General features: G+C 50.7%; 1 protein-coding gene across 1 annotated transcript in view; it reads left to right on the plus strand.

Moving 5' to 3' along the window:
* Positions 1-14,319: 14,319 nt before the first annotated feature.
* Positions 14,320-26,657, plus strand: part of CD2AP (CD2 associated protein) — a 135,764-nt gene continuing 123,426 nt past the window's right edge. Inside the window, exon 1 of the mRNA XM_009289011.1 lies at positions 14,320-14,344. Within this exon, the coding sequence (XP_009287286.1) occupies positions 14,320-14,344 (25 nt within the window). The remainder of the gene's footprint in view (positions 14,345-26,657) is intronic.

Here is a 26,657-nt window from a genome sequence, read left to right on the forward strand (position 1 = left end):
CCACAGGGGCTCTGCCAGAGCGAACTCCCGGCCCCACCACCCCGAATCCGTCCTTGCGCCGAGCATCCGCGCGTTGAGCGTATGGAAAACGGGGGGCCTCGGCGGCATCGCTGCCCGTGCTGCCTGTCCTTCCATCCGGGGGTGGCCACCTCCCACCCGCCTGGGACCCTCGGGAAGGAATCCCTGTGTAGGACTGCAGAGGAAATGGTTTTGCTCCATCTCTACCCCGTGTTGCTTTAGCATCTCCCTCCATCGGCCTCCCTAAAACCGGGGTAGGAGTCGTTTCTCTGGGCAGAGCAGGGTGCTGGTCACAGCAACCATCAGCAGCCATGGCAAGCAATGGAAACGGGTCCAGGTCTATCCAGGGAGTCAGGAGGAGCAGGACATGGGGCGAGAGACAGGGCTGGAAAGGCTGCAGTGTAAGTCCAAGGTCCTTCCAGGAGACGGGAACAGAGATGAGGCTTCAGGGTGGATCCAAGGTCCAACCAGGAGACTGGGGCAGGGGTGGGGGAGGCCCCGGGTGAGCACTGGTCAGGGCCTTCAAGATTTCTGAGTGCCCTGAGGGCACTCAGCCCCTCTGGGTGCACCAAATCAAGGCATTATATGACTCTCTACATTGCTGGTTGCCCATTGAGGAAAACATTCAAACACCTGATTTCCAGAGCCTGCAGAAATCCTATTGACCAACAGTCACCTCCTGGAGGCATCCTGAAGGCAGATGAAACAAGGGAGGTTTTCAGTGCCACACCAAAACAAACAGCACAGAACCCTTGTGAATGACAGAAATCTCCAAAAAAAGAAAGAAAAAAAGCAGTGTTCTTGCTCTGCAGCAGCATGGGCTTCATCCAAACCCTTCTGAAGCCCGCAAGAAGCCTCCTCCTGATTTCAGACAGGCTTGAATCCAGCTAGAAGGCTCTTCTCCCAGCCAAGCTGGACTCTTTCTCCCCATACTTTCTCCATATCTGATCGTGGAAGGGAGCTGGAAGGGAGCAACGACCTTCGGGAGCCTGGGAATGAGCCTGGAGAAGAGCTTCCCTCCCTGAGCCGGGGTGGCAGTGGCAGGACTGCTGTTCCCAGGAGGGGACAAGACAGACTGTGTCACATGTGCAGGGAGAGGACCTTCCTCCACAGCTGGCCATGCTGCTGTGCAAGTGCTGCAGAGCTCCGCTTTGGGCTTTGCCTTCCCCCGGGGCCACCAAACCCGGGAACAATGTGCTCTTCCCAGGAGGTCAAGGAAGGGGAGCCTCATCCCAAATAGAGATCACGATGCAAAGCAAGACCCAGTAAGGCTGCCCAGAAGGAAATCTGGGAGGCCCATCGCTGTTTTTAGTTCAAAATAAACTGGGCAAATAATAGGCGATAACACAACTAGGTTAACGCCAGACTTGTGGATGGTGGAGGGGATTTTAAGTTTAAAAACATGCAGCTTTGATGAAATACAGGACAAGTCTTGCCCCGCCGGTGCGGAGTTAACCGGGCTGGTTGTGTCTGGGCTAGAAGAGCGTTTGAAACACCCCGGCAGTGCCAACCCCCGCTGGATCCATCAGCAGTGTGAAAGGCAGTGTTCAGATTGTATTAGGGAAAAGCAGAAAAATAATCATCCAGAGGACGGAGTGACTCAGGGGATTGGCAATAAGATGGATCATGTTACTGCTGTGGAATGGATTCCAATTAGTTACATCCGCTTTTAATTATTATTATTTAGACAGAACCTAAAGGCAGTCCACAGATTATCCAAAAATGTGCGGGCTGATCTGCAAATCCCCTATCCCACCCCCGCCTCGCAGCCCTTGTAATAACAAACACCAGCCACGCTGCCTAGACTGGTTCATACTGGCTGCGACATAAATTGCTTATTAACATCCAGCTTGCTGCATCTCCACTTTTCGCACTCTTTGGAAGGAAAATGGGGAAGCGGGTGACTGAGGCCGGAGTTTCATGTTAAGTGTTTTTGGTGGCAGCAGCGGCTCGAGAAGTTCCTCCTCGCCTCCTTGCATTCGGTTCCTTTTTCTCCCTTGTGCCACCCCATGAGTACAGGCAAATACAGGCCTGTGGGATCAACCAGGTCAGTGGACTGGTAGCTCTGTTAAAAAACCAAGAAGGAGGGTATTTTTAATCGGAGTTGGTGAACCTCGCTGCTCATGTTGACTGGAGACCCCTGGGTCTTCGTTAAGACAGTGGCAGGAGTCCAAGCGAGCGATGGAGGGACATCCACTGACCTGGTTTGCCATCAGAAACCATCTTCTCTTCAACGGCAAGCTCTCCTCTCTTGCGAGGAAAAGCCAGCGGTCCTGCATAGTCATCTGAGGCTGCTTAAAGCACGTTCATGAAATGGGAGGAATTGTTTCGCCAAAAGCAGCTTTTTGGGAAATGTTAAAGAATGCACTACAGAACCATCACTTGCTTCATCCTGTAGAAACCAGAAGCGTTCTGGGAAGCGATTTCTCATCACTCATTTGCAATAAAAAAAGCCAGGCTAACAGGGCAGATGTAATTTACTTTTGGACTTTCTCATTCTCTGTACGTGGACCATCCCTTCCACATCTCCTGTAGAAACAGAACATTTCTATGTTCTGTTGCTGTTATGGGAAAGTAGCCACTCCTTGGGAAAATTCGCAGCTCCAATTCATATAGAAACCACAATTATCACTTGCATTAACATAAATTGGGAAGTTAAACCAACAAAGCCCGTAGACTTCCCTGGGTGAGGGAAAGGAGAGTTTGGGTGGGAGTTCTCACCCTTCTGGCCTTCCTTATGATCTCCAGGAAATCGGGAAGGGAAATGTCTACCAAGAGCAGATGTTCCCAGCAGGAACATATACATATATACACACACACACACGCACATAAATACAGTGGTTTCTAGCAGGATCCATAGCAAATGCAGGATTGCCTGCAGGAAGGCCTTTCGGGTGGTTGAGGTGAGATGAGAAAATGTTGGTCTTCTAGTGTGAGATGGCAACCGAAAAAGAGCATGAGAATGCCCTCCAGGTCAGCGGACAGAGCAGCTCCCCCGTGGCCATTTGTCCAGATGGGGACAGAGTGCACTTCTGCCGTCTCCTTATTAAATGAACTTTTCTCACCTTATGCTGTGGGAAAACAAAATCCTGTTCTCCATTACAGAGCTAAGATGATTCTGGGTCTCCCTGTAGAGAATCCAGTTCCTGCCTTAAAGTTTTTGCCAGCAGCAAGTTGCTTTTATATATTATTTTGATTCCACTGACTGAGAAGCATCTTGAAGGAGAGAGATTTCCTTAATGAGGGTGTATTAACAGTAGGTACCCCATGGGATGTCAGGACAAGGAGCCGGGGAGCCGGGGGTGGCAGCTGGGAAATGAAATGCAGCACTGTTTGATGCAGGTTTGGTGGTCATCACTCCTGAGCTGATCTCTTGTCTGGAAAAGGCTGATGCACAGCCAAAAAGCATGTTTTCCCAGAGGACCTTAAGAAAGGAGAAGCTCAGCAGCTGATGGCAAGGCTAAGTGCATAAATATGACTTTAACCCTGCGCCCAGAGTAATGGCTGTGAGATAACCAGCAGGTAAGATGGGGAGATGAGGCTGCACATGAAGCACAGCTGGCGCTGCACCTTCGCCCCTGGCGAGAAAGGGGAGAGGGGTGCATGGAGCTGGCATGTCAAATCCTTTCTAGGTCAGTGACTCACTGTAAAGAAGTTTCCCTTCTGCCCCCAGAGCAGCACAGTAACACAAGTGCTGTAAAGCAGAACAGTTTATCTCTGTCTGAAAGCCACGGCTGCCTGCGCACCGAGCTCAGTGCAGGTGGAGCAAGCTCAGCAGTCACGTCTGTACCTTTCAGAGGAAAAATAATGAACGTATGTAAAGTTAATGCTTCTTTTGGGGGGTTTTATCTCTTTGATTATATATAGTCTTGTTTTGCAGGAGGTCCTTTGGCTCAGCCGGGGTGCGAGGCTCAGATTTTGAAGCTTGGAGGCTCATCTCAACCTCACCAAAACCACGATGACTCTGGGCATCATGCAGTACCCTCGTTCACCTTCTTTCTACTCCTTGGGTGCAAGTGCTCCGGGGCTGAGGCTTGAATGGTGCCTTACAAAGCAGAGCCTTGCTCTCAGCTGGGACATCTTGGTGGTCATGAAGTTGCAAATGAAAAATTATGAAGATCGTTTTTATGCATGTATCTGAAAGTCTTGCTATGTCCCTAAGCTTACACTGGAGAAATCAAAGCAGCGAATTAAGCGGTATAGCTGCGATCAGAGAGTTGGCAGCAAAGCTGAGAGCTTCAAGCTAAGCAGACGACCACGTCTTGTCTTGCTCCTTTGAGCCCAGCACAGCCTGAGTGGGACGGGGAGGTGGCAAGGGTGAGGGGGTGGTTTGCAGAGCTTTCAGAGAGCACTGCAAAACTTAGTACGAGTTTCCCAAAGCCAAGTGTTTCCCTGGGAGGGTTGTACGCTCTTGTAGGTTCAACATCACAAAAAGACACCAAACAACCCCCCCTGCAAATCTGTGATTCATGTCAGCTGTGGACGCAAGATCCCTTTTATGTCAGATTACCCGGCACACATGATGCTGCCAGCTTTACTCTTCATGTTGCCTGCAGAAGGACTGATGGTGTGGCATGGGCAGCCACTGCCTAATCCAGCCTAAATCCTCCTGGTACGGAGAAGAACCAGCAAATAACTCTCACCACCTCTAACCCAGCAGGCTTCATTTGGCTCGGCTCAGCACAGCGCTTTTTTTGCTCGAGCGAGAGCTCAAAGCCAGCTGTATAGCCTTGGGGGATTTTTTTGGAGCCCCAGGAGAATGTCACTTCCCGAGTGACCTGGCTCAGCCACCCCAGCTGCACTCAGTGGGGCGGACCTCATTGCCGAGTGATCACGGATAATCTTAGTCACAGTTTAAGGTCTCCTCCCACCCCCTGGATGAAGGGGGGGACCCCACAGCCCCATTGCCCTGGGGCTGAGGGCACGCAGGGCTGTGCATGTGTCTGCGCCAAGGGGGCTACGGCCACCAGATAACAGTGTTTATGGGGGGAGGATGGTTGGGGTGAGAAGTAACTCACAGGGGCTCTGCTGGCCCTGCACTGTACTTCGTATTTGATGTGTTTGCGCAGGATACGGAGTTACCCGGCGCGGTCACTAAGGGTGACTGTGAAGAGATGCAAAGAGCTTAAAATAACACCTGACCAGGCCACACAGGCAGACGTAAAACTCAGTGTCCCTGAAGAGGGGCAAGGACTCCCTCCACGTGGGTTACTGCCACCCAGGAACGAGATCCCGGAGCCTTTCAGAGGCTCCCCCGGATATCAGGTCACAGCACGGTGGCGGGTGAGGAAGGCAAACAGTCTCCCCTGCATCCATGAGGACGGTGATGGGTGTGGAGGAGTCCCTGGATGGAGAGGACTCAGCAGGCACCATAGCATGGGGAACATGAGGCCGAAGTCACAGATGATACAGAGAAAGCCAACGGGGAAATTAGTAACGTATCACTCACAGCATACGTAGGTGACGGAGCCTGGGAACATGCCGGGTCTCTAAATGAGCGGGATTTGTGCAACCTCAGTTCCCGCCGCATCGGCTGAGTGCTGCGAGGCAGCCTTTTCTCCGGAGCGGTTGGCAGTGGAAAGCGTGCACGGAGCAGCCTGCTGTGACTGTAGGCAGCTGCCTGGGGTCTAAGCAGTGGCTGGATGTCCTTGGCACTGTGGGGAGCGGGGCAAAGTGCCTTGGAGGATGTGAGATGTTCTTTCGTGGGCTCCCGCAGTCCAGCACAACTATTTAAAAGCCTCGCCTGAGTTTGGCTGATTTAAATCAATTCAGGCTATTTAATCATCACATAAGCAGACATAGCTTAAAGACTAATTTATAGACTTAATGTTGATTAGAGTATCTTGGTGGGTTGTATATGGAAAGCTTTCAGTGGAGATGAAGACCCAGGGAGCAAGACCTCCAGCACAAGAGAGCTCAAGCCTTGCTTTAAGCACCAGTTTAGGAGGCAAGAAGAACCTGTAGGAAACTCCCTGCAGTCTGGCACTCTCCTGCCTTCACACATTTTTACTGTATGCAAATCCTTCTCCAGGAAATTTTGTATTGTCCCTGGTGCTAAATTACTCTGGAAGAGAACATCTTTAGCGCAGATTATTGCTGGAGGGATTAACGCCCCTTCTTGGGGCTTGATGTGTAAAGCAGTACAGAGGTCGCAGGCCAGCTCACGTGAAGGACACGTCCCTCCCATCTCACCAGCCTCCAGGTCCTTCCTAGGACAGTTTTTCTCCTGGGCAGTTTTTCTCAGTTCCCTTGGCAGCTTTTCAGACCCTCTCCTGTGATGGTTTCTGGTCCTGCTTGCCACCCCAGGGAGTTATACTCAGGCTGGATAAGAGGGAGAAGAGAGGATAAGTCCCGCTCCCCGAGCTCAAATCACCTTCAGCCATGGCTTAAATGCATCAGCTTGAACTGACCTAAGAGCTTGCCACTGCCAGACAAGGAGGTCTCATTCCTGTCCTTTCTCCTGCAGCTCCAGGCCACCAGCCCCTGTCCTCCCCTCTGTCTTAGCCCTCACGCTGGCTGATTCAGCGCTGACTTAGCAGAAACCTGTTCCCTTTTCTCGCTTGGTTATTTTTGTGCCAGATTAGTAATTTGGGTGTGTAACACCAAAGCTGATGCAAGGGAGAGCGACGGGGGTGGGGGTGGGGGGAGGGTGGAGGATGGTCCCAGGCAGCCTGTGGGTGAAAGGTGCTCACTATGGATACGAATGCTGCATCAGAGACGATTCCCAGGTCATATGGGATCAGAGGAGAAGCAGAGATGGTCATTCGGGACTACAGCGATAACTGGGGTGAAAGGCCTGAGACTGGGGGAACTGGGCAAAGATGTTGGCAGGTTGCTGGGACAATCCCAGCAGCAGCTGGGGAATGACCACCATGGCACAGTGATGGCTGGGAGGTGCCATGGGAGCTCTGGGGTTGCACCAGGCCTTGCTGGTAGCTTACCTCACCCTGAGCTCTGCCCCATCACTGCGGGGCACTTGCTGGTTGAGTAGCAGTGGGATGGTGGGATGCCCAGTGCCATGCCTATTGGATAAGCCTGGTTAGAGGTAGCACATGGCTGGACGTGTAGCCACCACGTTCCTGCTCTTAGCTCAGTTCTTTCCATTTTACCTCTGGGAACGTCCTCTTCAAGCTCTGAAGTGTCTATGGAGCAAGTTGTCCTTGAAAATGAGCCAGGGCACAGCCCTAAAAGCTCTAGATGCTGCCCTGTCTAGGGTTAATGCTGTAATAAATGCAACCTTTCTGACAGCAACAAGAGGGCAATTAAGGAACCCTTAATTTCTAAGGGTCCTTACAAACACATCACTAATCCCCAGCCAGAAACCTGGGAAAATTTAGTCAAACCAGCCGGGGTACTCAAGGGACTATCCTGCCCTGCAAGCCTTTCCCCACCATTCTGCCTCTGCTCTCCTTCCCCCACCGCCATGCCCCTGCCATCCTTCCCCTGCTTCCCTTCCCAGCTCTCCTTACCCACTTGTGAACAAAAAAACTTAACAAAACAGTGCTTCATTGAAAGGAGAGAGGCAAGGGAAACAGGAAAGTAGATAATATAACAATAAACAACCACCCCATCCAAAGTACACAGAGAAATGTTCAACTCTCCCTTTCTCTTTGCTTTTCCGGGGCCCCCTAGGAAAGCTGGCTACTGCCTCCATCCCACAGCCTCCCACTGTGTTCAGTTCACTGGTCTCAAGCCTCAGGCTATGCATTTCTCCCAGGCAGCAGATATCCATCCATCTGTCCGTCCATCCATCCATCCATCCATCCAACCATCCCCATTAGCCACTACTCATCATTAGCTATTCAGTGATGCCCTTAGCAGGAACCCCATACTGTCCTCTCTCAGAAGACTTCCTAAATAAAGTCAAAACCCAAGGGCAGCCCATTTTTTATGCACAATTTCTGATAGTGGTTGTGTTGAGCTAAGGTCTCAAGGTCATGGAGTGACCTTGCGCTCAAGCAGGAGTGGAAGAAGAGAGACTCAGAGCAGGAGCATGGGGAGGTGCACTTCTGGCTGCATCGCCTGATGAGTGACGTGGTGCCAGGCAAGGGACAAGCTGTTCCCCTGCTCATTATTGTTACCAGATGAGTGAGGAACTTTTACGATTGCTGGGTTTGGATAATCAAATGCTGATTGCGACAGAGGAAGGAGGGTTGCACTCCTTGTCCCTCCTGCGCCCCGTGCTAGGCAGGGAGGGGTAGCGGGCACAGCCCCCTGCCCTCTCCCGCAAGGCTTTGTTCCTAGGGGTGACGTGCAGCGTCCCGGATGTGACTGCGGATCCCACCCCCCCGCGACGCCCTGCTCCGTCTGGTGTTATTGTGTGATGCCCAGAACAATATGTTGTGGTTAGGGATGCCTGGGAGAGCGCCGGGAGGCTCCCCGCTCCCCCTCTCCCTGCTAGTGCTGGGGGGGAGGCATCTTTCAGCCATCTGGTAGCTGTGGGTTTGGTGGAGGTCCCACAGCAAGGGAGAAGAAGCAGTCACCAGTCCTGTGCCTAGACAGGAAGGCCGGCGTTTGGCACCGACTCAGCCACAGATGCACTGTGTGTCTTGGGCACAGGATGCCCGCGGGCACTGTAGGATCACAGGATAGCTCATTTGGGAAGGGACCTCCTGCTCATGCGGGGCCAGCTCTGGGGTCAGACCAGGTTGCTCAAGGCTTTACCCAGTCGGGTCTTGGAAACCTCCGAGGTTGGAGGCAGCACAGCCTCTCTGAGCATCCTGTACCAGCGCTGAACTGTCCTCATAGTGGGAACGTTTTTCCTCATATCCAGTCTGAACATCCCTTGTTTCAGCTTATGCCCAGTGTCTGTTGTCTTCTCCTCATGCACCACTGTGTAGAGCCTGCCTTCATCATCTTCATATCCTCCTTGCAGGTATTGGAGGTCACTATCAGATCCCCACCAAAGCTCTCTCTTCTCCAGCCCTTCACCCTCAGCCTCCCCTCCCAGGCCATGTGCTCCAGTGCCCTGACCATCTTGCTGGCCCTTCATTGGCCTCGCTCCCTTGTGTCCCTGTCTCTCTTGTATTGGGGGCTGAAAACTGGATGCAATATCCAGACGTGGTGTCAGCAGGGCCGAGCAGAGGGGAAGGATCCCCTCCCTCAAGCCGCTGGCAACACTCTGCCTAATGCAGCCCAAGAGGCTGTTGGCCGCCTTTGCTGCAATGAGCCATTGCTGGCTCATGGTCAACCTGGTGTCCACTAAGACCCCCAGGTCCTTTTCTGCAGAGCTGCTCCCCCGCCAGTCAGCCCCAGCCTGTGTTGTAGCATGGGGGTTATTCCTTCCCAGGTGCTGGACTTGGCATTTGTCCTTGATGAAGTTCATAAATACCCTTGAAGTATCAAGTCACATAGAGTGACCAGCCAGCAGGTGCCTTATGGGCTTGCCCTAGTCACATGGATTTTTGCTTTGAAATGGTGTGGAAAGTCTCTTCCAGGACCTACCTGCATCTTAGGGGACTCTAAAACGTCTGGTTTCACTTCTTTGCTTGTTTGGGATGTTGTGATGTCTGAAGTCTCAGGCAGTGATGCAATGTAGGCCAGTGAAATAACCAAGAACAGCAGAACTGCATCTCACAAGAAAACCTTCTGCACCTCCTAGTGCCAAGGGGAGGACTTGTGGGGGCACTGGGGGACATCAGATAGGACTTTTCCTGCCAGTGCTTCATTGCAAAACCCTCAGGAGTTAGGGGCTTCTGTGTCCTCTGGTGGCCATGATACTGTCAGGAGGGAAGGGAAGGGAAACTTTGTCCTTTCAGGCTCTGGGAGTCCATTTGGCTGCCTGGGTGAGATATCCCCCAACACGTATCTTGTTTGCACAGCCATTTTGAGGAGGCAGGGGGCATGTGCTTGTGTGTGGCAAGGAGCTAGGCTTCGAGTGGTCTGGACTTCTCTGTCCTTGCTTGCTGGTTGATTCTCCTTGTTACACAGGTCCCCCCAGGCTGAGCCAACCCTCAGAGCCAGTTTGTGTGGAGTATGTTTGGCCCAGGATCTGTTAGTCATCTTCCTTTGCCGTGTGCAAGTCCTTTGGCCAACAAGTGTGTTGGGAGACGGTCATCGCATTTGGTAGAGGCAAGGCAGAATAACGTTCTTCTCCACTAATTACCCAAGGAGCGACAGTATCTTTAAAGGCCATATGAAGGACATGTAGGAAGACCATTTCTTTTCTGTGGATGAAGACAAAGACCCCTTGGCTCCTTTGACAAGGAGCTCCCATTCTTCCCCAGCTTACCACAGCAGCGGTGCAGGGTCTCACCCTCACCATAGAAAGGTCCCTTCCCCACACCAGAGTATTTATTCCCAGGACTTCCCCGCCCCAGGGCTGCTCATTCATCTTTCGCAGACAGAACGGAGCCTGTCACAAGAGCAGATGCAGAGCAGGCAGAGCTCCCCGTGAGATCCTTCACCACCAGAGATGATAAACAGATGAGGAAATCTGCTGGGAAATGCATTGATGTAAGAAGTAGGTGAGAGGCTGGAGCATTGTCCCCAGGGAGGTGGAAACATGCTGAGAAAGCTGGACACAGAGACCAACGCACAATGGCTCTTTGATTCCCCCAGACGGAGAGCTACTAATGGACCATTTCCTCTCCCAGCCCTCCCTGCGGGTGGGAGATGTCTTGCCCTCGTGTTATCTCTCACCCTGACTTCTTCTCTCCGGGATTTCCTCTGACGCCCTTCAGCAAGCTGCTGGGTTCCGGTCATCCAAGGCTAACGTCACTCGTAGCATCCCTCTGTCACCAGAGCTGCTGTGGCCGGAGGCATTGCTCTTCGCTCTTCATGGTCATCCAAGGCTAACGTCACTCGTCACTCGTAGCATCCCTCTGTCACCAGAGCTGCTGTGGCCGGAGGCATTGCTCTTCAGAGGATAACTTACCGCTGCAACACATGCGTAGGGAGCATGGCCCCATGGAGAAGCCTCAGCCTTCCCGTCTGGAGGCAGAGGTGGGGTCAGGCATTTCTCCAGGACCTCAACCTGACCTGACAACCTTCCTTGGAGGGGTTTTCACACCAGGGCTGCACCCTACTGCATCAATCCTTCTTGGAAGGACAGAGCCATCCATGCAATTGCCATCCATGCAATTATTTGTGTGTTTTGCATAATATACCCCTCCCTTTCCCTCTGAAAATTGAATAGGGAGTAGGGGCCCGGGCAGTCCACCCTCTCTCAGTCAGGCTGCCAGGAGAGCGGTGCCTCAGGCCACCGCACCAGGCACACACGGGACAGGAGCACACCCGAGAAACTCATCCCTGCAGCATCTGGGTGCTGACCTGGTCTTTATTATTAAATTTTAATTACTAGGGCTGAATATTTAATAGAGAAACTGTATAATTCCCCTTTATATCCTGGCCCCAAGGCCAGGTTGCTAGCATCAAAGAGTCCCTAATGATGAGGTTAGGGTTTTTTTGGCTAGTGCAACAAAAATTCTTATTGGATTTGGAAATAGAGGAAACAAATTGCCCTGGGGTGGGGGAGGCAGTTACCAGGGCTGCCTGAGATGCAAAGCTGCCAGGAGGCTCTGACAGCCAGACATATATTGCTGTTTATAATACTTAATAGGGAGCAACACTACAAAGTCCTTTCTTTATTCATTCCTCTCCCTAGCACTTCACAGCATGCAATAACTTGGATTTATAAATTAAACATGCTCCTTGTTTTAATATATCATCTACTTCTTATTCCATGATCCTATAATAGGATTTCTAATTGCCTGTCATAGAATCGTGCATCCTCCTCGCAGGCTGGGAGTGCGACTGTTACCATGAGTTCATTGGCCCATGTCAGTATTAAATGGTGCATTTAAATCTTCACATTAACAAAAGCGAGGAACACGAGCGGGAACATGGAACAGTCATCATTAAGGAGAATTGTTTTCTGTGGCAAAAAATGAGGAAAACCAGGCCAAAAATACAAACAGATTTCTGTTTCTTTCTTCCCCCCTCCCCCCCCCAAAGGGAAAGGCATTGCACAGTGTTTTAATTATTGCTGGGTTTATTTCCAACTGATGTGTATCCAACAGCTTGAACCCAGATTAGAGTCCAAAGGGCTGAGGGAGAGGGCTAGAAGACCCACTCCAAGGGTGGCCACACACCGATGAGTTGGTGCTTAAATTGGACCATCTAACTCTAGACCCCTGTCCTGCTGCAAGAGACGTGGCCCGTTTTCCCTGCTTCTGTGCTCAGCAATGCTAAAACCTGTGCTGCTGGTTGAGTCAGTCCAGCTGAGATGTCCCTGTCAGGGCCTGGGAACCCCGGGCAGGAGGGGGCACCGAGGAGGCAGATGGAGAATGGGGCAGCGGTTACCGTTCTGCTGCTGTATTCAACCTTGGTGCACCCACACGGTGAGCACTGTGTGCTGCTCCGGTCTCTGCACCCCAAAGCAGGTGTGCGGTGGGGAGAAGGGACAGAAAAAGGCAACTAGATGGTTAACAGGGATGGAGCAGCTGCCCTGCTGGAATTTAATGTGATTTCCTCTTGCAACACGCAAATATCTGTTCTTCGTAACAGTTGGCTGTATCCTAGAGCTTTTATCAAAGCTTCTCCTTCCTGGCAAAACAAAGTTAAATCCTTTGACCTTTCTACTTTTTCATATCTTAATCTTTTTTAATTAATTAACATCTTTTTCAAAGTGTACCCTAAATAGGAGATTTGGTCCAACCGAGACCTCATCAGCACTGAGGAAAGCCGAATAATTACCTCCTCTGGCTTACACACAACAGTCTTGCTATTGCATCCGGGAAAGAGATTTGCTTCTTCTGTTGGTGTTTTCCCAATGACAGATTTCTCATTCCCATCCTTTGTGACTTGCCGTACCTCCTCCATTTCTGCCGTACCATCACCTGGTAAGAGCTCCCTGGTGGGTACCGTGCATTTGATTTTGCTTCTCTAAGAGCAGCAGTTTGTGGTGTTCTTTATTGGGTTTCATCTTGTTCGATTCAGGCTTTTTCTCCAATTTTTCGGGGTCATTTTGAACTCTCATCCAGTCTTCCCGGGTGCTTGTGGTCCAGCACGACCTGCATATTTTAGAAGTGCATTCCCTGGGCCATCATTCGAGTCAGTGAATAAATATTGAATAGAAGCACTTTGATGCCCGATCCAGGAGGACACTGCTCAAAATCTCCTCCTTGCCTGGCTGAAAACCATCAACAGTGACTCCAAGTGTCTTTTGTTCAATTGTTCCTAAATTAACTTTCCCGTATTTCCTTAATTTGAGAGAATTTGTGAAATGTCAGATGGGACTATTTCAAAAGCTTTACCTAAATCGTGGCCTGTTTCAGCTACCCAAGAGGGAACCTGAGATGAAGATTACTCTGGTTTGGGCAATTTATTCTTGACAAAATTCACCTTCTCTTCTTATCCCCATATTCTTCTCTGGCTTCGTATCAACTGTTTGTTTAATAATTTGTTCTGGGAGCTTTCCAAGGCTTAAAGTTAGGGTCCTGGTGTGTAATTCCCACTTTTTAAAAAGAGATACTGTGCCTGCCCGTTTCTGCCCCGCGGGACCTTTCCTAGCCCGGGGTGGCTGGGAAAAGCATCGCAATTGCTTCCTCTGCTCACCTCCCACGGGACCGTCCTCCGCCTGTGCTGACTCCATCGCCTCCATCCCACCTAAACTGTCTCCAGCCAGTTTCTTTCCGCTCTGCTCCTTGGTTTGATTAACGTGTAATTAAAGTGAATCAGCTGGCGACAAGGAACCTTTTTTGTGAACGCAGCACTGGCCTTTTCTGAGTCATCCCTTGGTTACTCTCTTTCCTCTTTCTTTTCCTTCTGACGTATTTATAGATCCTCCTGTTGCCTTCCCACCCTTGTTAGCCAAAACTCATTCATCCTTTCCCATATGGTTTCGCAATGGGGTGGTTTTGGCTGCAAATGGGTAACGAGTTCCCACGGTTTCCACCTCCCTCTGCCCTGTGTTGCTGCCCCTGGGTTTGCAGCAGGACCACTGGAGTCGGGGTTGGTGGCCGTGTTTTCTGCCTTCCTCCCAGCAGGATAAACCACCCGGTGCCTTTAGGGCTCTCCCCCACTGTGCCGGCCCTCCTGATTCCCCAGGAGCTACCTATGGCTTCCCTGCGTGTATCGAAATCAGCCGGTTTGGGTCCAGCCTCCTTCTGGCCTTGCTCTTGCATCTCCCTGTTTGTGAGGAAAATGAATTCTGCCACTTTGTGATCGCTCTTCCCAAAATCACTCTCCCCTCCGGTTCCCAGCTGGGTCCTTGTGGTCACAGTCCGATCTAGGTAGCTGTTTGTCCGTCTGAGCTGAAACATTATCCCCAGCATCCTAGGGACCTGGTGGACTGTGTCCATGCCCGTCTCATTTCCAGTTGCGGGTAATTAAAATGACATCCTTTGCTTTGGCTGTTCTGGCTAATTGGAAGAACTTCTTCTACCTCCTCCTCATGTCTCCTGCCATGGCCACATCCCAGGCACAGCCATGTGCCCTCCCAGCACTGCCTTCCTTTCCTCTGCTCTTCCCAAATTACCTCTGTAAGGACATAAGGAGGTTTCTGTCCTGCGAGTTGGTTGTGCATAATGTCATCATTGTGGCTGTGTCTTAAGAATTCACGTTGCGCTTATTTTTTCTTAGGTTCTTGGGGGAGGTTGTATAGACATAGTAGATAATCGCTGCGTTGCCCTTTTCCCTTCGTCAGGTCACCCTTATCCCAGCACTGGAATTTCTCCAAGAAGACTGGATCTTCCCCCGTCTCCCATATTTATGTACCCCTGCCCAGGGCGGGGGGTTCTCAACTGTGAAAATTCAGCCACCAAAACCTTTGTCCCCAGCCAGAGGTGGCCAACGTGTCTCGCACCGCTCGTCCCAATGACCATGCAGGCTGAAGGCTGAGTTTTCTTTGTTTGGGGTGAGGACCACGCACCTCCCAGCTTTGATGTTCTCCTTGCATCCAAGCCTAAGCACTGAGCCCTCTTCATTTCCATTGCCACCCGGGGAGCTCCGAACCCCTCCAAACCCCACAGGCACCAGGGGCTGGGGCTCACAGGTTTCATCTTCCACCCAAACCAGCAGGTCAAACCAATCTGCACCACAAACAAGAGACCCAGGATGTAGGAGAGGGGTATTTAAAATGGAAACTGGGGTCTGGGATTGGCCCCAAACAGTTCAGGAAAATGTTATAATTAACTGTGAGATGCCGCTGCAAATATTGCTGGCTGGAGCAAGAGATTCGAGCATCCTTTCTCTGGCCTTATTCTGCAATCCAAGAGTTTATTTACTGTACATTGCAAAATAGAGCCCTTCCTCCCTCCCCATTTTGTGTTGAACAAACAATGCTATGTCTCTCCTGCCGCTGCAGTATTAGGAAAAACTGGGTCATGCATATAATTCTGCAGAGGGAAACAAAAGGCCATTCTGCCCCTGTTGGATCTCATATTTATGGATGCTGTGGCACATTATGGTAATTCTCACTTGAATCCAGCATATAATTAATAGCTAATAATTTGGTGGTGGCATTTTTACATGCAGATTTGGGGGAGAGATTCATGACGCAGTGGACAAGACAGTAAAATATGACTTACACATAAAACTGCTTGCAGACTTTCCAAGGCACCAGATTCCTCTCTCTGCTTTGCCTTCTGGCTTTTCACACACTCTCTTGTTTTGGAGGGTGTTGTTGATAACTAATTCTTTCCTATGTTTGTATTCTGCCCCATTTTTAAAAAATTACAGCATGTCTGCATGCAAAACTGAATTTATTAGAAGTATAATGTCGACATCTGTTCTGTAGTCACAGAGGGACAATTTCAGGAAGGTGGTAAATTGTGGGGAGACACGGGAATATGCTCGCATGTACTTGCTTGTAGGTTGTACATGTCCGTTTTATAGATGCTCATGTACAAAGTGGAGAAACTCAACTTTCGCTAGGTGCACAGGTTGAAATCACCAGGAGTGAAAACTGGTGTAAATCTATTGATTTCTGGCACATTTTAATGTTTCTTTGTGCTCCTCTGTGCATTTAGCCAAGTATTGTCTCTTACATGTGCACTCAGTGACTCGTTGCAGTAAAACCAATCTCAGGCCAAAAAGATGAAAATAAAAGCAAAAAAAAACCCCTAGAAAAATGTTTCCACGGCGGTGACTGAGAACGGAAGCGTTCCTGCTTTGCTGAGGTCAGGATGTGACACAACCACTCCCCTCCGAGCAAGGCTGAAGCAAAGAAGGTGATGAAGCAAAAATCGCTGCTATTATCACCCTGGGATTATCAGGCATAATCCTGCGGGGTGAGATGAGGTCTTAGGGAATAAACACTGTCTTCCAGGCGTGTCCATTCCTGCATGCTGCTGCGTTTCTCTGGTAAATCTGGGGTAACATATGGTCTAGGAAAGCAACGCTACAGACCCCCCTCTAACCTCCCCAGGCGCACACACAACTCCACATCATTACACATCACCTAAACACTAAATATCTGCGGCACCTTTTTGTTTGTGTGTTTGGTTTTCAAATAACAGCCAGCTAAGGTTGTGGGTCTGCACTTCCCCATTACCCTCCTGGTACTGCAGTGCCTATATACGCCTTACCAAAGAAAGCCCTATGTGTATTATTTCTCCTCACTGACACTCCAAATAAATTGTGTGACTCAAGGCGCTGGTAGGACTTGTGGAGTAATTAAAAGCACCAGCATCGGAGCTGATATTGTCCTACAGCATCCCATTCAGAGGGATTTTAAGCACCCCAAGCCCTGGCACACACATCCCTGTGGCCTCAGGTGCAGGGCAGGTTTGCTCCTCCTGACCTGGAAAGCAAAACAGCGGGACAGCACTGGGAGTGATGGCTACAGCCTTCCTTCTCCTGGAGGACCACGGCAAACACATGCAGCATCCCTGCCACCCCTCATTACGCACGGGACTGGGGGATGCGGTCCCTCGGCGGTGCAGGTGGGCATCACCGGGGAGAGCAGGAGGTGCATGGGGCTGCAGCAAGGAGCTGCAGGAATGGCCAGCCCCTGCACACCCTGCCCCGGAGGGGAGAGGAATGTTTGGGTCTGCTGCTGCTGATTAAAAATACCTTATAAGAGGGTCATGCTGGCACTGAAATAAGCATTTTGCCACTCTAACTCATGGGCTTTTTGGGCTCAGGCAAATGACTTGACATGCCCTGTTCCTAGCCGGCTCTGCCCAGTTCCTTCCTTGCTGGTTTTTGCTCCTACTGTAGCTGCTCTGCTCTAGATGCAAAGAAAGAAAAATGCGAGTAGAAAAGAGGGAGGGTGAGGCATACACACATTTCATTTTTATGGGCCTTTCACTGTATTTCATCTGTCTTTCATTTAATACACCAGTGACATTTGCATATTCTCCGAAATGCCACCTAGGAAAGAAAACACTTTAAGGAATGGCTTGACATAGAGAGTGAGGCGTCCTTCAACGGGGCTGACTGGGAATGTGCAAGGCAGCCTGCAGGCACAGGCATCCCTCTGTGCTGAGCTGTCCCCAGGAACCTCTGGGCTGCGGTGGCGAGATGCACCGGCTCCGTGCTGCAGATCAAAGCGGCTCCTGCTCTTCGGTTTTGTCTTATGTGATCCGGCTGCCACTCGCAAGCAAAGCTGACGTCTGGAAAGTAGGAAACATTTTTGCACGGAGGTGGTCCCCCACCCCCTCCAGCTCTGCTTGCGCTGTGTGCTGTTCCTCCAACGCTTTAATGACTTGCCATTTCTAGGAAACTGCAGGCAGACATAGAGGAGACCATAGTAATAATAATACTGCTGAAGGCGGTTAGTGCTGGGATGCAGATAGCTCCTGGTTCTGGGAACCTCCCTGGGCCAGGCACACCAAGGCGACGGGAACCTGGACAGGCTGGTGAATGAATTTACCCTTCAGACATAGGGGATTTGGGACTAATATCACACATCCTTCACCGAGGAACTGCTGTTTATAGCCTTAAACTGGGTGATTGATGGTCTCTGCTGGGAAGAAAATCTCTCTGCCATTGTAGCTGTCAAGTTTGGTACAGACAGACAGGACAACACTTCTTATCCCCTATATTGTATATGGCTTTAGAGCTGCTATGGCAGTTTGGGTGTGAAGCTCAGCCCGTAGAGGCAGCCAGCTCAAAAGCGTACGCAGCACCTTGTACCCTAACCCTGGCTGGAGGCCTTACCCACCACTTGTGTGTGCCCTTCCCAGGGGGAAGGGGTGGGATGCTCCAGAAGTACACGTTTGGCCTGAGCACAGCCCTGGGGCTCTCTGGCTCCAGGCTCAAGTCCAGCACTGGAGCTGACCTGTTTCATGCTCTTGGGCAAATCCCTGCCACGGGGATAATCATGCCCGATGCCAGTCTCCGAGGGGAGTGTGGAGGCTTCATTAGCTGATGTTTAGGAAAGGCTTTGAGCAGGAAAAGTGTATTCAGCGTTAAAAATGAATGAGCATCAGCAATGCCAAAAATGTGTGTGATAGAGAGAGGAAGAAAGACAGTATTGGAGGACAAAATGCTCAGGGAGCAAAGAGCTGGCCCAGACAGAGCAAAAGCTTTGCTAGCGCCCAGGCAGAGGGCATGGCTGCAGCACTGGCCCTGGCACAGTGTCCTTTGGGAACCAGTGGCCCAACTGGCTTGTTCCACGTTGCCCTGGCACACAGACCAGTAGAAATCTCTCATAATCCTCCTGGGAACTGGCAAGCAGGAGATCTGCCAGTAGTACTGTCTTTCCTCATCCCAGTCCTGGGACTTGTTGGGCTGAAGACACCTCCCTTCTCCTGAGGAATGAGTGGTCCAGCAAACATCTCATGCTTCCCTCCACACCACTGCCCCGTCTTACACCTCCAGGCTTTCCCTCCCTGCGGGGTTCCTGTCCAGAGGCTGAGCCTCTACCGTGCACAGGAGGACACTGTCAGATGAAAACCATGGCTCAGGTTCACAATGAGCTAATGGAGATGGTAGAGGAGAAGGTCATGTGACTTTTGTGTTACCACCATCATAGATCTGAGCTTGGTCTTGGGTCTGTAACAGCCCCAAGGGACTGAGTGAGTGTGAAGGAGGCCTTTCTCAGGTTATCTGGGCCATTGGTCCTTCAGCTGTTCCTCGAGGACACACCCACACTCCATGGCACTGGATTTCCCTCAGGAAGAGATGACCAGCAGCTTGTCAACTGTTTCGTGATGACTGTGTCCTTCTGCCTAGGAACTTCTGATGGAAACTAGCAGAGTATGAGATATGCCTTATCACCCCTGGCTGCTCCCCACCCGTTGCACCTCGAACGCTGCTCATCAGTAGCTTCTCCTGACATTTGATTCTGTTTCACACTCACAAGCTTTACAGTCTCTCCCACAGTGTCTCCCCTTCTCTCTCCCCTGTCCTCCAGGCCGTCCCATGGCAGCTTCTCTGACCGCATCCCCCATCTTGCTGGTTTGCCACTTTGGTCAGTCACTACTCATCATTCACCATTGCTGAGATTTTCTTTATTTCTTTGGGGTCTGCCTGGTTTTCACCTGCAGCCAACCTGACTTGGTGTTGTGGGAGCTTAGTTTCAGCTGCATCCATCAGTTGCTCTTTCTACATTGTCATCAGAAGGAAAAGATCCCAAAGATTCCCATGTTGGTGGATGGTCACAGCAGGTTCTACCTGGGCACGGAGAGCATGGGAGCATGTATGTCCTTCTCCTGTCCACAGCATTGTTTTTACCTGCACACAAGCTCTGCAGTGTGTTCCTCTCTGGCTAGAATCAGTATCATCACTATACCTGATGCTTCATCATCATTTCTTTAAAAACCACCACTCTGAAGTGGGTGCATGCAGCCTGAGGGACACTGGTACTGCCCAGAGATAGGGGAGCCTCAAACCACGCTAAACCTCCACTCATTTTGAGTTTTCCATACCAGTACTCCTCATGACTTGAGCCATGCAAGTCAGCATGCTTGGGCTGGAGCAGCTCTTAAAGTGCAGAGGAGACCTCAACTCACTGATGGGACAGGCTGTACAGCTACCTAATGGCCACATGCAGGCACAAGCAAGAGGATGGGTGCAGAGCTGGTGGGAAGGGGGAATGGGTCATGTCTGCCCCTCCCAGTGGCAGCCCAGTGAAGGCATACGCCAGCTGTGCAACTGTGTCCACAATCCAGCTCACCAAAATGAAGTTAGCCAGTGAACCCTATGGAAATCAGCAGGCGTTGGGCATCTGAATGTCTGGGGAAATCACCGCGGCCATGTAGGATGTCTTGGCAAAGTAGGATCTTCCCTGGTGGTGGTTAATAATGAAACAGCTAGGCTGTCCTTTCAGTCTGGGAGCAAAGATGGGGATTGCTGAGGCCACACTGAGGAATGACAGTCATACAACACCACTGGCTACCTTGAAATGGGAATACAAGCCTCCACCTATCAGGTTCATCAAGCAGATCTGCTTTTACAGGGTCTGTAACAAAATTACCGAGCATTCAGCAGGTCCTGTACAAGGAACAGCCCCGTGAAGCCTGCCTCATTCCTCCTCCCACTTCTCCTAAGACCAAATGTCATCCTTGGTCCAAACCAGGAGGATGCACCTTCCTTGACTACCAGAGCAGGTGAGCATGGAGATCTCACCACGGGGAGCCACAGCTCTCTGGGCTTTCCTTGCGTTTGTGGTGATGTTAGCTCAGGCTTTGCCATGAAGAGCTGTGTGTGAAAAGACGTTGAAAGGAGAATGTTTCCTACAGCTGAGAGCCTGAACGCAGCCATGACTGAGGAGGCAAACCTGCTGGCTCACATGGTTTCCCTGCTGCTCTTTAGGCTCCATCTCACACTGCAGGGAACCTGCTAGTAACCCTGTCCAGAGCACTCCTCCATGGTGTTCCTCCTGTCCCTCCCAGGCAGCTCAGCTCTTGGCCAGCGGGGACACAGAGGGTCTCTCTGCAACTCCGGCAGATTTCCCAAAGGCTCAGATGGGAAAGGACCTTATAACCCTTCTCTTCCCTTCTCTAGCAAAAACCGTCTTTGATCTCTTGTGTATTACCACTCTGTGTCCCTTGTGATGTGGTTCTGTGAGAGGGAAGGAAATGTCCTTTGGTCCCAGGTGAAGGTATGGCTCTCATGCACACATGCTAAAAGTACACTGTGCCTTGTGCTCCCAGGGAAATGAGGACACTTCCTACTCTCTCCCTGAGGAGCACAGCTGAACTGCTTGCAGTGAAAGTACTGCCAAGCTTCCCAGATGAACTGCATGTCACTTCCCACGTCTCTGGAGTAGCAGCTCTGACATCAAGTTAACAAGTGCTGCCAGCACGCCAGGAGCATTCGCCCTTTTGGACGTTTTTCCAAACTGAATCCTAGCTCTGAGCCCCTTTGAACTGGTGACCCACCATTACTGTAGGGCAGTGAGGCGGAGCAAACGATATGAGACCCAGGACAATTATAGTAGGGACCAGGAGAACCTTCGGAGCAAGTCCTTGGACCCATGTTTCACATCGCAGTGGGTGCCCACAGCAGCGGGATCTGCAGAAGATTGGTACTATAGGATCCAGGTAGGATTGAGCACAAGGTGCAGCAGGACAACAAGGTTGCGCTGTAATCAGAATTTTTGCTCAAAAGCAGCTTTCCCACTAACAGCACTGGGTGCAGCCTTACACAGCCATAGCTTTCCCAGCCAGCCCACTCCTTATCAAAGGGGAGGGGAAGGGAGGGAAAAGGAATGAAAACCGTTTGATATTTCTCATATAAGGGACAGAGATTCAGAGGATGGACATTGGCCGTGGAGCTTCAAAGACATGTCTTCAAGTTTCTTCTTTATGATAAACATCATGTATGACACTTGGCAAATCATAAACTTACATTCTGTTGGAACATCTAGTTTGATTTCTTGTTTGACACTGAATTATAACATGTAACCAGCTCCTCCTGTTGAGTTCAACAGCTTGTGTTTGACTAAAGCACAGGTTTCCCATCTGTTCTTCAGCCTCAGTCCTTTTTGCTGCAACATCGCACAGCGAGCTGGTACAGATGATCCCCCTAAATCCCTCAAATCCTTTTCTAGATACATTGAGTCCCCATCCTATAAGCACTGTCTGTGTTCCTTGTTCCCCAGTATATCCCACTGCATGGACTGATACTCATCCTACGCTGTTGGAAGAGATACAGGCCACAGTACAATTCTCTGTCACTGCAGTTACTGATTATCCCACCAATCTTTCTGCAACCCCCAGCTTTTACCAGCAATATTTATTTTTGCCCTCAAACTAGTGGCAGAGTGGGACAGTACTGGAATTAGCAGCTCTCCCTCCAGTTTCCAGTTAAGGAAACCGAGTATTTTATTTTGCCTGGAGCTATCTGCACCATTTCAGGCTAACTAGGTGTTGCACAGGTCATTCCTTTCGGTATGCCTGGATTATCCCACACCCCGTGAGGCTCTGACAGGTGGGCTACTGCCCTATAGCAGGCCCTCCATGGGAAGACCTCAAGAACAGCCTGTCTTTTCTTTAACAGAAGAAGGGAAGGAAGCTGCTGGGAGCAATGCAGTAGAAGGATATGGAAAGTCTTGGGCTTTGGCTTAGTGTAAGACCTCATTGCCCTCCCCTACAACCTTGCTTCTTGCTCTTCTGGAAAATGGGCACAGTGTTCCCTAAAACCGGCACAGTGGTACCTCCATGTCTCAGCAACCAGAGGCACACAGAGGGGAGGTAAGAGGGCTGACAATGCCAGAGCAGACCAGGAAGCCCAATTTCCTTGATATTACGCTGGGATTTGCAGAGTTATTTTCATGTGGAATTGGAGGCAAACCTCAAACAACATTAATGGAACCAAAATGGTACACAGTTTTGTTTTGGAAACACAGCAATTTTTGAAGACGAATCTGGCATCCAAGATACCTGGCAGCGTTTGGATAAAAGTAACCCAATTCCCGGTGATTTCAGGGCTGCTCAGGGGAGGGGGAGCTGCCAGGACAGACCATGGCAGATGCCTCCATTCAATACAATAGGTACGTGAAGACTTGTTACTGATTGCTGAGTTTTGTTATTTTATTATAGAGAGCCTCTGAATTTGACGTCAGATTTTGAAGAAGGTCAATGATGGAGGTCATTGAGAGGGGAAGGAGGGCTAGCAGGAATGGGAATAACCAATTTCATACCCTTCAGGGGGACTTAGCCAGGCCCACCTCAAATTATCATGAGGCTGGCAGAGCACATAGGTGCAGACAAGGCTGGGAATAAGACTTGAATGGATGAACAAGCATTTCTTTCCGATGTGGCTTTTCCCTTTCATTCCCGCGCTCACAGGCAGCCAGCCCACACTGCCACGCACCCACATCACTCCTGCTCAGTGCTGAGGGTCCCTCCGAGCCGCGACAAGGCTGGGAATAAGACTTGAATGGATGAACAAGCATTTCTTTCCGATGTGGCTTTTCCCTTTCATTCCCGCACTCACAGGCAGCCAGCCCACGCTGCCACGCAGCCAGAAAACCCCCACCCACATCAATCCCCCTCGTTGCTGAGGGTCCCTCCGAGATGTGTCTTGTTCCGACCATCCAACACGTGTGCAGAAGTTGCCGTGAGCACAGACCTGAAATCTGGCTCTGCGCTGCACGCCACCACCCCTGCCTCCGCTCCTCCACCCCGCCGGCCCCTGTTGTGCACAAGCTCAGGGTATCCTGATGCTAATTTGAGGCTGGGGGCTACCACCAGGAGTAAATGTCGCTGGTTAAATAGGGACAGGGGTTTTACTGCTGAGAGAAGCAGCTCCAAAGGCTCTGTGCTTCTGCATATCAGAACTTGCATAGCTACGCCGGTACTGCTCAGCGATGAAGGAGCTGCTGTATTCCCCGCTGCCATATACCAGCAGGCTGATGTGAAGATGATGCTCAGGGAGGGAGATGTTTTAAGGAAAGTGGAGGCTCAGCTGAGCTTTTGATTACAGATTTCAGTCCTTGAGTGATAACACAGTCAGGGTCCTGAGACAAATTGCCATGTCAAGGTTTTTAAACACGGGCTATTATCCTTTAGGGCTGCTTTGAAACACATCTTGGGAGCTAATAAAGATCATAATTCTAAACTGGTGGAACCCATTGCACAGCAAGGTAAAGCAGGCATTAATACATTAAAGCTTAGTCATCAAACACACCTTTCATTCAAAAATGCCTGAGAAGCTTTGCCATTTACAAGTCAGCCCAGCCTAGGATACTTTTGGGATGCCTTTGTATGCCACCCCAGGCCCCAACACTGAGAGCAAGACTCCTTCTTGTTGCCAAGAGTCATGAAGGCATCCTTAGGCAATAGATCCTCCAAAGATTTTAGGCCCCCCCACCCAGGCTGGCCCTTTACATGGCATCAAGCATCTTCCTTGTGCAACCTTCACCCTGTCCCATCCTGCCCAAGCTGGATGAGTAATGATAAAACCCAGCAAGGAGGCCAGTTCCTGTTTGCTTTTATTTTCAATTAACAAGACTGAGCCCGGGGAGAAGGGCCCCAGTGCAGGTTTTGGCCATGGTGTCAGTTTGGAGCTTGCAAAGGCAAAGGCAGGCCAGCGGTTTGCAGCTCAGCTCAGTGAGAAGGAGACGGGGACCAGAGAAAGAGGAAAGGAGTGACTGGAGGACACGTGGAGAGACAGCCGAGGAGATGGACAGGGAGGGAGGAACTGCTGTTCTTTCCTAAGGCTGCTGTCCACTAAAGCACTGCCCTAGCGCTATGCAGTGCTGTCCTGGTTTGAGTTATAGGGTTGCTGAGCCCTGCCTTATTCCTCCTACAGAGCCTGATCGAATGGTGCAAGGATGTCTCCTTCACTGTGCTCAGGGATAAAGAATTGAGGACTGCGGGGTGCCGACAGCCCCGGGCAGCCCCTGCAGCAGCAGGCTGCACGTGGTTTGGGTGGCCCTTTCAGAGCTATGGGGCTCCTCCAGAGGAGATATTGGGGCCTTTTGCAAATTGCTTGGTAAAAGCTAGAAATCTGAGCAGCCATTGAAGTCCCCTGGTGATTGCTGACATAGGTGACTTGCCCAAATGATGACTGCAGTTGGACCTCCTGGGATGTATCCTGCAATCTGGGCTCTTGCGACACACAAGCTCTGCCCAGTCCAGCTGTGGTGCCTGACACTGCTCTTGTGCCACCCCGCTGTGACCGTGCCTCCTGCAAAAGCAGAGCAGGTGGGACAGAAGGGAAGGCACCTGGTGCCTTTCTCGCTCTAGTTCACAGCTTCACATTTCCACCAAACTGGTCCGTGAAGGTGGGTTTGCACTAAGATGCCTGTACTGCAGTCTGGCTCAGCCAAGGTGTGGACACAGGTTCTGCATAGTCAGATCCATTTGGGAAGCTGTAGCTCTAGTGAGGACATGGGACTGAGTTGAAAAGCATACCAAGGACTCTGTAGATGGATGCAGCTATTTTTTCAATGCATGTGAGCTGGAGCTCTTTACATTTCCCTTCCAAATCGTGCTACGCAGTGCCTGTGAGACATCCCCCAGAGAAGCTGACCCTGCTGAATGCCGGGCTGTGTTGGGCAGGTGGGAATAAGCAAAGCGTGGTTTGTTCTGTGTGCTGGGCAGGCTGTGCCAGCTTCCCTGAAGGAATGGCTTTCGGCCGGGAAAGCACTGTCTGTCCAAATGAGCATGCTCTTGCCTTGATTCGTCTGGAATTTGTCAATGGAGCCAAAACTCAGCATTGCTGCGAGAGAACATTTTGATTTCCATTTTGAAACATCATCCCTTTCAGTTTTGTCTAAAACTCTTCTTTGCCTTTTCTCTGACCTTGAGGTTGCCTGATGTGATAAGGCCACATCCATACGATTACACTTTTACCCTTTAAAGGGGTGGGTGCATCCAATTTGCGGCTAGGGATGGACCCTGTATTAGGTTAAGTCCTGAATCCTCCCTGGGAATTGCTTGGCCAGAGCTGGGGCCAAATTTGTGCCTAGGACTCTCCCACCAAGATGAGCACGCAGACAACTGAGCAGCAGTGCCTGGACATTGCACTCATACAGATGTGGCCTTTGTGTCCCTCTTTGGTACCAGGCACACTGCCACCAAGCAAGTATCTTCTCTGGCAGCTCAAGGGCAAGGCTTTTCCTTTGTGGAAATTCAAGCGGGAAAGCTTCTCGCTTCACTTCTCCATGGATTTTATCTTCATAAATGCAAGCACTCAGACATCGGGAAAATAAATAGAAAAGTGGAAATAGTGGGAGGAAAGGCCACAAAATGAAAAAAAAAAAAATTGCAAAATACTGATGACAGTCTTGTAGTATCAGTTTAAGGTGAGGTCCCAGCTGTGGAAATGCTCTGCACAGGCAGAACAATGTGTGCCCCTTGGGGAGGGAAGGGCTCTGAAGGGGCTCGGCGTGGGAAGAGGGGGCTCTTTTCAGCCCAGATCTGATGACATGACCATGCTCCCCATTCAGAGGCAACCTCCTTCAAGTCAGTTCTACATGTTTCAACCCCCTGAGAAAAAAAATTCTGTGCCTCTTCAGTACATGACAGTGTAAAAATGGTGCCATCCACTACCTGAGCAACTTCAGAGACCTTTTTTAATCATACCCTGTGTCGTAAAGGAGAGGACACAAAACACTGTTAGAGGTGTAGTACCAGACTCCTGAAGGGCAAAGGAGTCCAGGAAGGCTGGACATTCTTCAAGAAGGAAATCTTAAAGGCGCAGGAGCAGGCTGTTCCCATGTGCCAAAAGACGAGCCGGTGGGGAAGAAGACCTGCCTGGCTGAACAGAGAGCTTTGGCTGGAACTCGGGGAAAAAAA

Source organism: Aptenodytes forsteri, unplaced genomic scaffold, assembly GCF_000699145.1.
Source record: "Aptenodytes forsteri isolate BGI_AS27 unplaced genomic scaffold, ASM69914v1 Scaffold57, whole genome shotgun sequence".
Classification (NCBI taxonomy): domain Eukaryota; kingdom Metazoa; phylum Chordata; class Aves; order Sphenisciformes; family Spheniscidae; genus Aptenodytes; species Aptenodytes forsteri.